The following is a 17,347-nucleotide window of genomic DNA, read 5'->3' as shown; positions in this document are numbered from 1 at the left end:
TCTGACTTTCCTTGTAAATCAGATCTCAGGCCTTGATATGTAGGTCTTTGAGGCAGAAATTTGCTTAGTTGAAGTTTGCATCTTTCCTCTGTAATTATTCTCTGTTGCATCATGTAAAGTCCATTTGTCTTAGTAAGGATTTAAGAAGAATTTGGCTTTTGGGGAAGGATGACATTTTAACCCTCTTCAGGAAAAAGTGGAACACTTCTCTGTTTTAAGCTTTTACTCTGCTTTAATCAATAAAGGCTTGTCAAAATTTTAATTAATAATTTCCTGGAGGGAGTTTGCAGTGTTTTATTTCAATTTTAGCCTGGCATATTTGTGAAATTTTACCTCACAACATTCTGAAAAGGTTTTATAATTATAAAAGTTTATTCAGTAATGTTTTGTATATTTCCAATGTTAACTCTTTATAATAATGTTTTGAGATTTATGGGGAAAGACTTAATAGAGATTTACATCAGATGTGTAATTTTTCTTGGTAGCAAAGTTCTTCAGTAGGTGAAAGTAAATGCCTGACATGCAAAATATTAGCTTAACTGCAAGTGCTAGTGAAATGAATCAGCAGTTTTTGAAAATAGTTTAAAAAAAAAAAAAATTACTCCCCTGTGCTCCTGTGTGTGTTTAGGGATGTTTGCTGCCAAAAAATGCATGTTGGCATGTCACAATAGGAATTAGCCTACTTCCCATGGTTGTCCTGTATGGAAAAAAACATACTCGCTTGTTTCTTAGCTGTTTGAGGTTCTTGCGTGGACTAAATACCTGAAAGCTGTGGAGGAGTTTGCTCCAAAGTTACCATATGAAGTTGTCGTCTTTTTTTGGGAACCGGTATTTCTAATAGAAATCATTCTCAATCACAGAGATAAGAAGAATTATGTGAAAAGAAGGCAGTTCCTAAAATGAAGGAATTTCTTACAAGGAGAGGTGAAGTCAATTTTCAGGAGTGTTTTTATACTTTGCACTGCTTGCATGTAATTTAAGCTGTAACATTTTTTTCTGATGCTTATTTTAATAGAAGAAACATCTAAAAAGTTTTCCAATTCTATATTCAAAATACATGCGCATCTTGCATTTTTCTAAACTACTTAAATCAAAATGTTATCGAGGGGAAGATGTTCAGTCAGTATTTTGTTTACTTAATATATTCGTTATTCATTAGCATGTCTTTATATTACCTTATGTAACAGATTGCCTATACGAGTGCTCTGACAGATCTGGACCACATTCATCAAAGAAGTTGAGGGCTTAGATATACAGTACAAATTTAAGAGAGTTTACCGAGACTAGAAATGTAATTTACAGTGAACACTTTCCAACAGCTAAATTATTATGATGTTTTCTTGAACAATGTTGTTAGAGACTTGCTACAGGTACCGTGGGGATTCTACCAATATAGTTACAAACGTCTAAACTTAGACTTTAGCAGGATTTGGTCAACAGTTCTTATTACATTAATATTTCTATCAAGTAAATTGGTAGCGATGTCATAAGCAGCTTGTACGTTATACATTTTAGTCAATAGAATTCCAGTACAGAAAGAAGCTGGAGTTGAGCAATAGCTGTCCTTATCCTGACCCATTTTCATCGAGATTATGTGGCTGTAACTCTTTAGGAATGTTCCTTTCACTACCAACATATATGTAAAATTTCTGGCATATGTCTGCACATAACATTTTTTTCCTTGTTTCTTCCAGAATATGTTTAAAGAAAATGAACATCAATGTTGAATTTAAATTACATAGTTGTAAAATGGAATTATTTGGTTTTTTGATTGCCTGATGTTCTGCTGTCAGGACTAAAGCAGCATAAGGAAAAACACACCTTTCTTACTGCTGCAGATAAAAAACACAAATAAAATTCTTTATTCCCAGGCTTCATGAGTTAGCCTCTGAGTTACAACTAGCTGGACTGCTGCAGTAGGTGGGAGGAAGAAAGGGAGGGAACATCTCAAAGATTCAGTGGTCCACAGCCTGAATCTGCCCACTACCAAAACCAGTTCCCAGTGACGTAAAAGTAGAAAAGAAGGGTCTGCCCTTGCTCTCTGTGCTATTTGTGGGTATGGACATCTACGCAGACAGTCTTTCCTTCTGAGCAACTTGCCTGGCATTGCTATCTTCTCTTGCAGGCTAGTAAAACAAAATTATTGTGAACATAACACCTGATGTTTGCCTGTTCTTTTCCATAAAAAGTATTTAAATAGAAGTTGTGAGCCTGTATCTAAAACCAAAGTTAAAATCTTGTAAACCATTGAATATTGGCATTTCAATATGTTTAGCTGAAGTGACTGAAGCCTGAAAGAGGAAGGTGGGAAGTGTAAAGACAACCAACTGCTTTACTTCATCATGATCTCACTTGAACTATGAGCTGTTAATAGAGAATCTGCAGAAAAAGAAGCCAGACAAATACTATAGGCTGCAACAATTGCAGCTGCTACGTAAATGTTTACGTTAGGTGTCTTCTGCTATTCCTCAGGCATATAAAATACAATGGGGGAGGAAGCTCCCCATTTTCTTCCACATTGTAATATGTCTTTCCATCTTTTTTATTTATTTGCTTTTAGGATGTGTGCATATAGCTTTTACACAGAGGTGTAGATAGCATTTGAGGCTAACATTCAAAAACTAGGAAACATTAGAATGAACCATATCTGTAAAATGTCACATTTTTTGCCCACTTGTGATACAATTTTTAATTAGAGGAATGTGCATTCATGAAGTGCACAGGTGGATATTGCTCACCTAACAAACAGCTATTCATTTGTTGTTTAATGTGTGGTGCAAATTTTATTGCAAACTATAGAAATTCTGCTTATTAGTTATTCATATACATATATACATACCATGCGCTTTAGGTGACTAACTGCAGCATATAAAAGTTCATGAAAAATTATTATTTTACATCGCACAGCTCTTCTATACTGCAAGGGACATTATTACCCCTTTAACCCTTTTTTACAGCTAGGAAACTGGAACTTGGAAATGCAAGTGCTTCTTGGGATTTCTCCTGATTCTTCTTTTTCTTCGTTTTTGTAAATATGTCATGCCTCTTGTCAGTCATCGTGCTCTGAAACTTGAACATCTTTGGTTTTGTTTTAATTTATGCTTTAAAATCTGCCCTGAAGTAAAAGTAATTGTTGCACTAAACCTAGATAAGCTGCTTTTCAATTCTCTCTCCTCCTCTCCCCCTCCCTCTGGAAACTCACGCATGTGTACCACATAGAAGCTTGTGGCCTGTTTTGTTGCCAATGCTTCAAAGTTGAAGGCAGTTCTACTGTAAAATAGAATACAGATTTTGCAAGTAGTTATTTGTTGTACGTTGAAACAAATCTTTGTGAGATTGACTTGTGTACCACTTAGCTTTTGTAATATAGGATGTTGAAAACAATGCTGAGGCAATACTAAGAAAAGATTCGCTCTTTGCTGATATTACAGTATATTTACCATCTGGCACATTGGTCTGCCTGCTAAGCTCCTGCGTATGATCCTAGGGACAAATGGTGCACTTAATTTTGTAGCTAATCGGACTATGATATCAGCAGCTTTTGACATCAACAAAAAATAACCACTGAATGTTCAATGATTTGCATGTGATGTTATTCCCCAAAGGGCTTATTGTAAAGCACTGTCTTGAAAACAAGTATTTTAAATTATGGGTCAGTACTGGTGCAGTAAGTAAAACTCCTCTCCCCTCCCTCTCCCAAATCTGACTGAGTTGTTTAATGTACACTATGAAAAGGAATGGACGCTGCTATTTTACACCAAGAAAAGAAAGGCAGACTTCCTGAACGTATATTGTGCAGATGTTGGTATTATACAATCATACTGCACTTAGTATTTTAGAATGACAGAGTGTTTGCGTTCCTGAGCAATGTAATGGCATGTAGATCACATCATAAATCAAACATCACTTGTCTACTCTGAGACTAAAGTTGAAGTTTTAAGCTGTACTTTCTAGATTTCTTTTTTTCTGAAACCTGTGTATGTTTAAAGGAGGTTTTATTTGTGGCTTCATCGAAACCTTTCTTACCCCTGCACTGTTGACTGTCATTGCAGAGATTTTTGCAGGCTTCTGCACAGATTTGTTCTTTCCATTTAACACCAGACTTTCTTGCTAAAAGTTCCACTATTTTTCTCTAATTCTAGGCCTTTATGTAGATGCCTAGTCTCATACTGAGAGTTCTCTCATTATTTCCCTCTCCTTCTCTTTATTATAGATCAAGGAAAAAAGTTCTGAAGAGAATTATCTTTGCCTGCTTTTCCATCCTTTCATATTTCTGCTAATTTTTCTCATTTCCAGAAGAATTTGAATGCTCATTTTCTCCTTGAGTTAGTTTTAATCTGTCAGACTTTTAAAGCATTTTTTCCTGAGAAATAGAACATCATTACAAAATCCCCTCAATTCACTCCTGTCATCCCAAATAACTGTGTCCCTGTTTAAATAAAGTTCTGTTGTATGTGCTGGTCTTTAAGACACAAGAAGTGTTTCTTCAGTTTTAAGAAAAAAAACCTAAAAGCTTAGTTATGCATTGATGCAAGTTGCTGAAAGGGGTTCCCTCTCACTTGCCTGCCTTCCCTTCAGACATTAAAATGTGGTGAGTTGGAAATACAGTTTTCTTGCAGTAGCTACATTTTTAGGTGATAGAGAGGGACAAAGAGACAGAGCTTGTCTTCCAGAATTTTAGAAATAATAAAAACCCCATGCTTACTATCTTATTCTGAACATAGAATCATTTAGGTTGGAAAAGACCTTTAAGATCATCAAGTCCAACCGTTAACCCAGCACTGCCAAGTCCACCACTAAACCATGTCCCTAAGTGCCACATCTACATGTCTTTTAAATACCTCCAGGGATGGGGACTCAACCACTTCCCTGGGCAGCCTGTTCCAGTGCTTGACAACCCTTTCAGTGAAGAAATTTTTCCCAATATCCAAACTAAACCTCCCCTGGCACAACTTGAGGCCATTTCCTCTTGTCCCCTCTTGTCCTATCGCTTGTTACTTGGGAGAAGAGATCGACACCCACCTCGCTACAACCTCCTTTCAGGTAGTTGTAGAGAGCGATGAGGTCTCCCCTGAGCCTCCTTTTCTCCAGGCTAAACAACCCCAGTTGCCTCGGCCGCTCCTCATAAGACTTGTTCTCCAGACCCCTCACCAGCTTCGTTGCCCTTCTCTGGACACGCTCCAGCACCTCAATGTCCTTCTTGTAGTGAGGGGCCCAAAACTGAACCAGTGCCAAGTACAGGGGGACAATCCCTTCCCTAGTCCTGCTGGCCACACTATTTCCGATTCATACATGGCCAGTTATGTATAGGGAAACACCGGGGAACAACATTGGGGAAAAAATGCTTTCAAATTTAACACGAGAAAAAGTTTCACCGGCTAGTAATTAATTACTGTTGCTACAGGCTTTTCAGATCTAAGTCCTCTTACATCTTCTCTTTTCTTTCTGTTGCAGCAGAAGTCTTTGTGTCCATAAAAAAATTCTGCTTCCTCTGACATGAAAGAGTATTTTTTAACAGATGTAGCTGACTCTTGTTGCCAGGAAGTTTTGTAGACTTACTAAATGTGAGTTTTAGAAAGTAATATACAGTAGTGAAAAAGAATCAAGGAAAACATTCTTAATTCTGGAAAAGTTACTTCAGAAAATTCTGAGTAATCAGAAGCAATTCTTGGTAGGAGTTTTTATGTTTGCATCATGGCTGTCAAGTCGCAGTGTCTGTAGGCCAGACTGGGCCATGAAATGAGATCAAACTGTTCAACCTGCTGCTTTTTGCCTTGGAGAAGCCAACATACATGGAAAGGGAGGACATGAAACTGCAGGCGCTCAATCCCTGCTGTGGAGGCATGCATTTAACTGCCACCACAGCTTCTGTATGGTCCACCAGGTGGGATCACAACACTAGTATGGGTGCTCACCATCAGAAGCCCGGATCAGTCCCTGCAGATTATGCAGGGGAAAAAAATATGGCTGTTGCAGACAACTACCCTAGTAAAAACAGTTTGAAATCATTGATAAGCTTTGGCTGGTAGTAGAAAAATCAAAACAGGGATTTTAAAAATTGAATCTAAATCTGTTGATAAAGGACACTCATTGTAGCAGCATTGGTGCACAGAATGGTCTATATTTTTTTTTTCAAGTTCCACTGTAAGAAGAACCTGACCTAAATGGTTACTGTTAATGTAGTTGGATCAAATTTGTTTCAATAATTAGAGGGCAGGAGAACAAGTAACACTGGTAGTTCATCATATCAGATATTCAGAAACTTTTTTTTAATATTATGTTTTAATCTATGGTGAAGATACAAATATACTTTTGAAAACATATGACTGGAACGGGCTGCGTCACTGGTTTGTGCCACAAAGCATCAGAGTATTCATCAAATATTGGTCATTAATCATAGCACAAGCTTTCTTGCATTTTTGGCACTAGGCTGTAAGGAAAATACTTGAGTGAAACATCAGATTTTATTATAGATAATATATCTCCAGTCAGCTCATTGTGCTTCTGTATGTATGTAGAAATTTGACTGAGAATCTCTAATACATAATCAGTATGTGGAAATTAGTATTTTATATTTAAATTATATTACATTAATATTCTATGTTTTAAAACACCACACTAAATGATTGAAAAGTTCACAGAAAGCACCGTTTAATGATATTTTTTAAATACTTGTATAAAGTTGATTTATATGTCATCAACCAAAGAAAGCAATATTCTTAGTCCAGATTGATCTGTTATGCTGCATTGCTCTGGTTCACTAAGTCATCTACAGATAAAAATGGATTATACTCTTTGCAGTGGTCCATAACATTAATGATGAACGAAGATTAATTTTGATTCAGTTTAAGATTTGCTGTGTCTGGATGCAGGCGGTAATGCTCTTACATCAGTTATTTTTGATCTAACATAGCTATAAGCTCCTGCTGCTTCCTAAATCAATTCTACTTGCTTACTTTGCCAACTAATGCTTTTGAAAACATTTTTGCTGCACCTTGGCTATTGTTACACATCTGCATTCAGATATATTTGCCCTTTGTTGTGTTATGCTCAGTTTGTTTGTTGATTGCCACATTTCTTTTGTGGTTCTAGCCCTAGCAGGAACTGTATTCTCATGCAGTTAAAAATGAATGTAATCATTGGATGTGAACTGTTACAATATGTAACATGATGTGGACTTTCACTGCAGACAATATTAATATTGGTATTATCATAAAATTGTTTGCTTAAACAGCTAAAAATTTTTATCAGCCTAGTGAAGATTATACAAGCAACATTCCTGAAGGCCTTTTCTGTTTGTATTTCTTTTATTCTGTTGCTTATGCTTTCCTAGGCAGCGATTCCTTTACAGTCTGATTTAGGTTATTTAGTAAACAGACAAGTGTGATTTATGGTTTTGCTGTGACACAGATCTACTTTTCTGTATGTGAACAGATGTTTACGTATGGCATTCAAGAAGGGCATATTTATTTTGCTCTGTATGATTCTCTGTTGTTCTCTCCCTCAATTTCTTAATAACTTCCCTAGATGTGATGAGTTCTCCAATTTACTAATATGGGTCATTCTCAATTTAAGATAATACAGCCTCCTGGCTACAACTTAACTTCTAAGATTTATAGTAGCTGTATTCCATTTCTCTATCAGTAATTTGCACCTTGTTTTTCATTAGAAAAATACTTTTAATAAGGTTCTGTATTCATCATGAGAAAAAAGAAAGGAAATTGATGATAAATTTTCTATACACAGTCACATAATGACTTTTGAAATATGGCATTGAGTAGGAAATGATGTGTATGGGAAGTAAAATTCAGATACTCTACTGGCTTTTTCAGAAGCTTGTTGATTAATTCAGACCAAACTGCCTATAATATTATGTGTCCTTGAAGTGTACTGAGTCTAATAGTCAAGTTGTTACACATTGTTTTTAAGATTAATATCTTAATATCCATGTAGTAATAAATCTGTAATTTGTAACCAAACATCTTCGTAGCCAATCTATATCCAGTAATACATTGTCAGACCACCATTTCTGCTCTTATCTGTAGGGTTTATATATGAATTAATCAAAAATACAGAACGTTTGTTTAAATTGATTGCTTGTTAATTTCTTAACTCCTTAATTTCTAGTCTCATTCTTTAAGTATTCTTCACAAAATTCAAACATTCAGCTGTCAGTGGGGAAAAAAAAGTTTCATGCCAGTAGTAAGATAAACTATCTGGATTAAAAACCAAGCCTGATTCACCATAGGAATCTATTAACTTGGAAAAGTCTGAAGGAAGACATTAGCTTTAGTATATATTTGAAGAACATGAAAGGTAGGACTCTGACAGTGCAGGATATAGTGTATTTTAATAAAGACACTATAGCATCAAGACTTGTATGTGTAAATGCTGGGACTACTTGGTGAAGTGAACACAGCCCAACTGCAGATATTTTAATAGTGTGAAGGGCCTCCTAGGGGGGACTCCAGCTGTGTAAGATTTCAGTTAAATTTAAAAAAAAAATTACAAAATCCAGACATGGAGGAGGAATGCGTTTAGACTTCTGTCTGGAAGAGTTTGTTCTTTACACAGGATACTATTACACTAATAAGCATCTGTCCTCTGTATTAGATGGAGAAGGTTAAACACATACAGTGAATGTGTTAAAATAACCATTTGGGAAGTTGCAAATAAACATATGAAAACATACGATCACCAGTTTAATAAATTACTGGGATTTGTACCCTCAAAGCATTAACTCATTTTTCTCTCCTAATTTTATCTTAATGTTGGATTATTTAGAAATTATCTTCAAAGAAGTAAGGACATATTTGCACCATTTTCCTTATAATGGATAAGAAGAAAATACAGTTTTAGTCTTTTAAATATACATCTGAAATTAAGCTCTTATCTATACTATAAAACTTGAAAGCTATCTAGAAAACAAATCCAATTATGGCTTAAGCACTTGAGAAAGTGAAACCTGATTTAATTACTTCCTTCAAAAGAAAATTACTTCTTTCAACTTTTTATTATTAAAACTCTATAGTTATTTTTATCACTATAAAAAAGAACAAGCTTAGAAGAGAAGCTCTCTTCATGGAGTTCACACTCTAGTCTTTGTTACTTAATACTCAAGCTGAAAATTTGAGTCCTTGTACAAACTTACGATTGTCTAGAAAATAAGCCAGAAAAAATGCTTTATGATAAATAGTATTTGTCTTCTTAGATATGGAATTAGAAAAAAATAATTTAAGCATTAGAAAGAGCAAAATGGGTATGATTTTTTTTTAATGTCATTGTCTTTATAAAAAGGTCACCATTATTGCCAAACGAGCATAAAAATAACAGCAGAAGTATTGTGCTTTCTCTTGCTGTAGGAACAGCTTTACCCAATGCAGTGAAAATATGCTGTTATGATATAAAAAAAAGTTGGAAGTGATGAAGTCACATTTCCATTTCATTTAAGAGTTCTAGAGCTGTTTTAGGAGTGACTGTAGCTTTACACATAGCTTTGCATTTGCAAGAGAACTAAACATAGGGCCATTGCCCTTGCTGCTGCTCAGAGGAGACCTACAGCCTCTGACCAGTCCTCAAGTAAAAGGGCTGAAGGACAGATAAGAGATGAGACATAAGATTGTACCCTATGCAATAAGATTCAGATATTTGCTCAAATCCCATTTGCCTCCTTGAAACAGCAGCACTTCATGTGTATAGATTTGGCTTAGTCTCTGGATATAAAATCAAGTACGATAACTAGTTACCTTAAGTATCCATTTCTCAGGAAATTAGACTGGAATCTTAAAAACTTCATACATCTATATTAAAACCTGAGACTGGCAGATATTCATTTTACAGAAAAAAACTTTGAAGATATTTTCAAATTTAGTCATGTATCACCCTAATGGAATAAGCAGTGACAATTAATTTCTTGCTGGGCAGAATTGTAAGAGAGGCCAGGGAAGAACGCATGAGAATGGTGTGAGGAAATTGATGTAATTTTTATTAAATTGAGATAACTTTTTAAAATTTTAATGTAAAACCCACCCAAAGATCTTTGTAGATAAGTGAAATGAGAAGATGTTCTACTCTCTCCTTAAAAGCCTATCAAATATATAATGCTGGTCCAAGCAAGTATCACCCAATTAATCCCACTGTTTTTGATGGAAAGTATGAAATACTGTAAAGACATTTGTGAAGACTAGTAGCCTTAGTTGGGTAAAGTGTCATTTTTCTACTATCTAAACAATTAGAAATGTTGCTTAAAAATCTATTACATCTTCATTAGACACTGACTTCTTTTGGCCAATGATATTTAAGATATCTTAGTTTTAATAGAAAAATTGGATGGATAGGGGGACTAAGCAAAGGGAAGTTTAACAGTGAGGAAAGGAAGTGAGCTGAAACAGTGGAAAGGAAGAGAGAAAATATTTGTATGAAGAAACTTCCTGTGAAATATTTGGTAGAGAGTTTTGTCTCCAGGTAAGATCTAACACACATTTCGATTGACACGTATCATGTAGATAAGCTTTGAGAATTGAGACTCCTTTACCCATGTGTTGTGGTTGGGCCCAGTAATCCAAATATTCCTGGATTACTTCAAGTATTATTACTAAATAATAGTAATTTTGTCAGATAACCATTTCTCTTTAGATTTGTCAGTTTGCCTATTGAACATTTCTCTATATTAAATTAATTTTGTGTGAACTGAAAAGATACCTTTTTCGGGGGCCTTGCTGCTGCTCACTGCCTAAATCAGAAAATATGCGATAGACAACACCAGGAGCTCTTCTGCTCTTAAGGGAAGTGCCTCATCAGGAAGGACTGCTAGAGAAGAGGGCTAGATACTTAGAAATGTGAATTCTATTTCTGACTTGGAGCACAAAAGTCCCCAGGTTAAATAAGTGAGTTTCTAACCGCATACTTTAAATTTTAATCAATAATGCTGAAGGCTTTGGCTGCTTAAAATACTTCTGTTTTGATAAAGAAGGTAATTATCACATGATAAGAATAGTTAATTATTATTTCTTTTAAAAGTATTATAATTACAACTTTGTGCAACTCATGTATGTTCCAAAAGTATTGGCGTGTTTTTTTGTTGGTCGTTTGAAGTATGTGCAAAAATAATAAATGGGGTTACATTAGCAAAAGGATGTCAACTCCCTTAGTAGTCTGATGGAGAAAATGGGGTCTCTTGTTTCTGTTGTTGCTGTCACTCATGAGTTTTTGAGGTTAATCTCTGTATGACTCATCAATCTTTTAAAGCATAGAATGCTATTTCAGCCAAATCATAAAGTTAATATGATACTTTCTTAGTGTTTGAACTAAGGCCTTTTAATATTTTGTTGAGATGTGCATGGTAAATCTAATATTATTTAATTGTAGAGCAAAGCAAGAGGTGTGTTACATAGGATTATGGTTATGATTATTTTTACCGGTAATTTTATAAACTGTGTCCTTTGCTTGTGCTCCATGATAGGGAGTTGGCCTCTCAGTCCATGGACATTTCCGAGTTGCTACAGAAAAGACACTTTTCGCAATGCCAGAAACAGCAATAGGTAAGTATTTTAACAGCTTATCACATGTTAACGTGTTTGAAGTTACACTATGTGTGTAATCAGGATGAAATGTCTTTGACTGAAAGCAGTGGCGGTAATGAAAGAATTTTAAAAAGGAATTGGAGATGACCATATGTGAAAAGTATTTTCTATGAAATTAATAGAAACTTACCTTTATTCTGGGAGGTTGATCATTGAGGTTCTTAACCTGGGGTTTACTGTTTAGACTGACACAAAGACCGTCAGGATACAATTTTTTAAAAATGCAGGTAGATCTGAGGAACAAAGTCTTTGCTACAGATGTAGGCAGATGAAGTCTGAAGATCCCAGTGCAAGTATGTCAACTTTACACGTGGAACTCAGTATGAGTCAAACTGGCTGTACTACAAGCTGATCTGCAATGTTAATGAGGCAGATTTTGAAATTCCAGCTTTTCTTGTAGATTATTAATACAGACCCATTACAGTTGTGCACAGATTGCACGCAGGCGAGATCACAGTGTCTTTTTTTTTTTTAAATAGCAACATGTACCTTGTGTTTTCTAATGTTTGATCCTACAGCTTCTTTGTCAACTCTGAGATGTACAAAAGCAAATGTTGTGTCTCAGAGCTATGTGAAGATGGTGGTATGGCTCAAGTCAGTTAAATTAAAGTGAACCCACCTGTGAAATCACTCATGTTTCCCTTCAAGACAATCCTGGCACCAACAGGGTATCCACATTGAGCCTATTATTGTCTGGCATATATACTCCATTAATGCTTTCATCAGTGTCCAAGTCCCTTCTCCCTGCTTATGAACAGTGCGCAAAATGTATAACCTATCCCGCATTTCTCTCCTGCAAAATTTCTAGTTTCTACATCTTTCCAAAGCAAGGCAGCTGAAGGATGATTGCAATTGTTCTTATCTTTATGTCCTCAAGCAGGAGAATGAGGCTAGTCTGTAATATGTGGCCCTGTTGAACACATTTATTCAGAATAGAGAACCTTATCTGGTGGTTAAACAGCTTAAATGGTACCAGACATGGTGCTATTAGCTTCTCTTAGTTTCACCTCAAAGAATTAGTTGTAAGGAGTAGTGACCATTATTTTCTTAAAAGAATTTCCAGTTACATAATGTTAAAACTAAGAAATAATGTAAAAAAAAAATCAGGACTCAGTTCTGAAAAGAGAATAAGAGTTATAATATTCTGCTTCTGTTGAGAATATTTTAAGTACAATAATGTCATTACAACTAAAGTTAAAATGCATGCTTAGCTAATGATTGGATTTTTGTAGTGGCCCCCTGTTAGTAATGCTTAAAAGGTCTAGCATTTTTCATATTTTTAAAGGGTGTCTTACACATATTATCTATTGTTTATTGCTATCCAGCCTGTATGAAACATTTCACAAGACTTATTCTGCAATTCTTAAAATATTAAATGAGCTGTGAGTGTCAAGTCAAACAAAACATAATAAACCCCCCAAATATAAGCAAGCTCATTATCATTTTAACTTCTGAAAAAAATATTAGAGCAACTCCTGCTAGCTGATGTCATTTAATTTTTCTGAACAAGTAAGTTTGGGATGAGAAAAAACAACCCTATTGCAGCCCTCCAAATATTTTTCTCTGCTGAAGGAAAACTTAGTAAACCAAATAGCTCAAGCATTAATACAACATGAATTTACTAAACTCCTGAAGTTCATAATCAGTTGTTGTACAAGAAAACCATTTGAAAGAAACAATTTTTTTTTTTTAAACTAAACAGAGAGGTTCTTTGGCATATGAAGTTATTCTAATAATAAAGATACCTCCTTCGCTTTCTTCTTCAAAGGTGAAGACATGAGTAGTCTTATATGAACAAAAATGATGTACTTTACATACATTTCTGGTGCTGACAAGGACTTAAACAAAAATAGACTGTGAAGACATGGAAGAGCTTAGAACTTGCTTAGGAAAGAAAGTAATTAAAACTCTTTTAGGATCAATTAGAAGTAAAACCACTGAAATCTGTTTGGATTTAAGGGCTTAGCTGTTTTGATCTCTGTGGTGTATGTTTAAAATGTCTAGCTGTCTAAATATTGTATTAATTGATTTTTTCATATGTTCACTTATTTCAGTAGGCATTACACCTTTTCTGTGAAATGAAAACAAAGTCTTCATTCAGCTGCTACATTTTCACACAATTATTCTGCATTTATACACCACCATAAATAAAAGGATATAGATAGATGTGCCACTTTGCAAATAGAAATAAAAGGCAGTTCTAGATTGTAGGAGTTTGAAACTGACATAGATAAGATAAAGCACTGGAAAGCAGCTTAGGTGTAGGAGGGTGTGGAAAAACCACTAGTGGAAAGAACAAAAGATGAAAATATATTGTAAAGAAGCGGGCTTTAAGGTGATGTGATAGTAATAGTGGACACTTTCTTGTATATCCCTCTAAGTTTTTAGCTTTCTATAAGTCATTTACTAATAAATCTCCAACCACCTTTGCAAGATAAGGTAGGAAGGTAGTAGCGCTACCTTTACCTTATGCTTGGCGACTGCAGAGATTCACAGCTGGGATTACAGTGAAGCATGTTGCATCTGTCTCAGAGCACAGACTGCAAGTCAGCATTACAGGCGTAGGCTTTTAGCCTGATCAGCCCAGCAGACATTCAGTTCTTCTCTTATTTAAGTAGGATTTGAGAAATAATTGGTAAATGCTATCAAAAAGACAAAAAAAAAAGTATATGGAATACATTAATAGAAACCCAGTAGCAAGCAGAAACATATGGGAGCGTTATTGAGACAATTAAGAGGAATATGCAGACAGGGACAAGAGGAGTAAAATTATAAGAAGAAAGGAAGACAGGAACCTTGAAAAAGATACAGTAGAAGCTATAGCAGACTACATTTATGCAACCAAGTAAGTTTAAACTGGATTAGTTACACCTTCGCTAATCCTGTTTGTAAATTCCTTAATTATTAAAGGAACCTTCATTCAGTTTAGTTTTCTTTGCCTCTAAAGTGATTTACGCTAATCAACTCCACAGTTTATTTAGAACTAGTTTCCCTGTGTATGGCCATGTGGAAGGGCCCTATAAATCCCAACAGGAAGATGGCTTTTCCTCTGGAAACTTACTGGAGCATGGGGAGAATAGTACTTCAGCACTGGTATTTTAATTACAGCAAAAAGGAAAAGGTTGTTGCTGTTGCAGTCCTGGTGGATGGGGAGAATAATGTAATTGCCTTTTTGCTTTGGAGGGCATTTGTAAGAGAAGTTTCATTTTGAAATGAGGGATTTTTTTGCAGTAGTAGGATATCCAAGGGGAGACAGATGAATAGAAACATAAAACTAAGTGACAGTCTTGGCATCAACGTTATAGGTACGATGGCTCAAACTGAGAAGGTAAACTGCAGAGTAGACTATTCAGAATGTGAGTACAGATGAAAAAGAAAGTAAGTGATGAATTGGGGTTAATACAGCTTAGGGCTTTTAAAGGGTGCCAACAAGACGTTCAGTATTTTAGGAGAAGAGCTGTATGTCTCAGTAGCCTGTGGAATGAGGAATAAATCAGTTAATGGCAACATGCACATCGGTGGGAATAGGAATAGAATACTACAAATATAACTGATAGGAAGCGGCTCCTAAAACCAACTTTGCGATTAATTAGAGGCAGCAGAACTAAGGGAGGACCAAGAGGGAACCAGAGGAGAAGCTGAGAGATGGGTGAGAACATAAGGCAGTGATGAACTTTTAAAGATTATTGAGAAGAGGAAAACACTGAAGAGAAGCTGTCTGAAAGAAAACTCCCCTTGATTCCATTCAAGAGGGAGGAATATTCAGGGACCACAAATTTCCCACATCTTAAAACACTTGTAATAGGGTCTTTCTATAATAAATACATTGACTCTTTTGTGACTGAAAGCAATTACTTGTGAGTGAAAAATTACCACCTTCTATCAGAACCCTATTTAAACTCTGTATGTACATCTTAATCTTCCCCATTAATCTCTCTGCTTTGGCAAGTGTTTTGAGTTTCTTATTGCTCATTTGTATTCTTTTAAATTTATTTTCATGTTTCATTTATTCTCTCAAGGTGAAAAAAACACCACCACACCTTTTAATTTCTTCAAAAGACTTTCAGTTTCATGAATGCACCATTGGTGATTATTTCAAAGTAGTAACTGGACACTGCTTCTTTCCATTTTGATTTCTGAGGTTATTACAGCTAAGCTTAAGGTTTTTTTTAAGTTTAAATACGTTAAAAGTTACAAAAAGTGTTTGAATTTATTTTGTAGGTGATTAATGTATATAACAGAATAAGGTAGATGTTGACAAAGTGATGATTTTAAATATTTAAACTTTGATCTTTGATAAAAGTAGCTATATATATTTCAATTACAACTTTTAAAAGTCTTTTAAATTTTATTCACAGCTTTGAATTTTTAAAAATTACCCTACTCTGTAGATTTAAAAAAAAAGAAGTCACTAAACTGAAAAGTTTTATCATTTTTTTTAAATTGCAGGTTAGTCATAGTCCTGTCAAAGAGCCAGGTATTAGGTCAGCATCTCATGCCTCCACCTTCAGGAAGACCCTGGCAATATTGTTGATCTATTAATGAATTCTCTCAGTCCCAAAATTTGTTCAAACTTAGCTGTGCAAGAGGCACTTCATCATTATTTGATATTTTTATTGTAATAAAAGATTTCAGAGAAAAAGCAGCATCCAGTTTGAGTTTGCACAAATTATTTCACAATTCTTTGTGTCACTTCTGTTATTTGCTGAGAGCACGCTTGATTCTTCAGGCATCTAAAAATGTCTCAAGTTGTTGGCAAACAGAATGAACAGTATTGTCTGGTTTATGTTTGTAAATTAGGTGCCAGTGGAAAGGGTACAGTTTGGAAGGTGTTCAAGAGTTTGCTTTTAGGAAGGGTTTTGATGACAGAGAAATGACAAACCAAGTCAAGGAGAAACTTGGGCAAGAAAGCTGTGCCTAAGTCAAGGAGATGAAAGTGAGACAAGAAGAAATAGCTACTAAGTTACATGCATGATTAGGGCAAGGTCTTCTCCCTTCACTTTTTTTTGTTGTTTTGTTATTACAGGTCTTTTTCCTGATGTAGGTGGAGGATATTTCTTGCCAAGACTATCAGGAAAGATTGGCTATTACCTTGCACTAACAGGATTTAGGCTGAAAGGAAGAGATGTACTAAAAGCTGGCATCGCTACACATTTTGTAGAATCCGACAAGGTAAGCTGCTAACTAGTGCTAGCAAGGGCGCAGCCTACAACCATAATGACAAGCTTAGGTTGTGTAGCGCACCAATATACTTTTACCAACTTGAGTGTAGGCAGAGGTGCAATTATATTAGCTGGCCATGCACTGTGAACAGGGATCATAAGATACTCTCAAGCTGTCATTATAACACTTGCCAGCTAGTGACAGCTTTGCTTGGAAGAGGGAGCAAACGTTGCTGTCTTCATGATTCTACTGTTGAAGAGCATGATTTACTGAGCGTAATTGAAGTTGCTTGAAAAATTGTACAATTTAGACAACAGTGTCTCAAATTAGAGATTATTTATACAACTGCAAAGTTTTTAATCTAGGTAGCATCCCATTAACGTGTTCTTTATCAGTCTCCTTAAGAGATACCCTATTTGTTTCTTAACAGTGGCTGTAAGAAAGTGTAAAAATTAGTATAATAGATAAAGTCAAAGTTGTAATATCCCAGTAACTTGCATGGACAGAAGGAAAAACAATGACCTGCTTTCCTTCTCTGTGTAAAGACCCATGGCTGTCATTGTGGAGCTGGTTAGATACTATTTTGAGCATAGCGTGGTTGC

General features: G+C 35.4%; 1 protein-coding gene across 4 annotated transcripts in view; it reads left to right on the top strand.

The window, feature by feature from the left end:
- Positions 1-17,347, top strand: part of HIBCH (3-hydroxyisobutyryl-CoA hydrolase) — a 54,469-nt gene that overhangs the window by 19,565 nt on the left and 17,557 nt on the right. For all 4 annotated transcript variants that reach the window (XM_076342217.1, XM_076342215.1, XM_076342218.1 and 1 more), the window contains 2 exons: positions 11,462-11,540; positions 16,609-16,754. In XM_076342217.1, the coding sequence (XP_076198332.1) occupies positions 11,462-11,540; positions 16,609-16,754 (225 nt within the window). The remainder of the gene's footprint in view (positions 1-11,461; positions 11,541-16,608; positions 16,755-17,347) is intronic.

Source organism: Aptenodytes patagonicus, chromosome 6 (genome assembly GCF_965638725.1).
Source record: "Aptenodytes patagonicus chromosome 6, bAptPat1.pri.cur, whole genome shotgun sequence".
In the NCBI taxonomy this organism is placed as follows: domain Eukaryota; kingdom Metazoa; phylum Chordata; class Aves; order Sphenisciformes; family Spheniscidae; genus Aptenodytes; species Aptenodytes patagonicus.
This window is presented reverse-complemented; position numbering and strand designations above follow the sequence as displayed.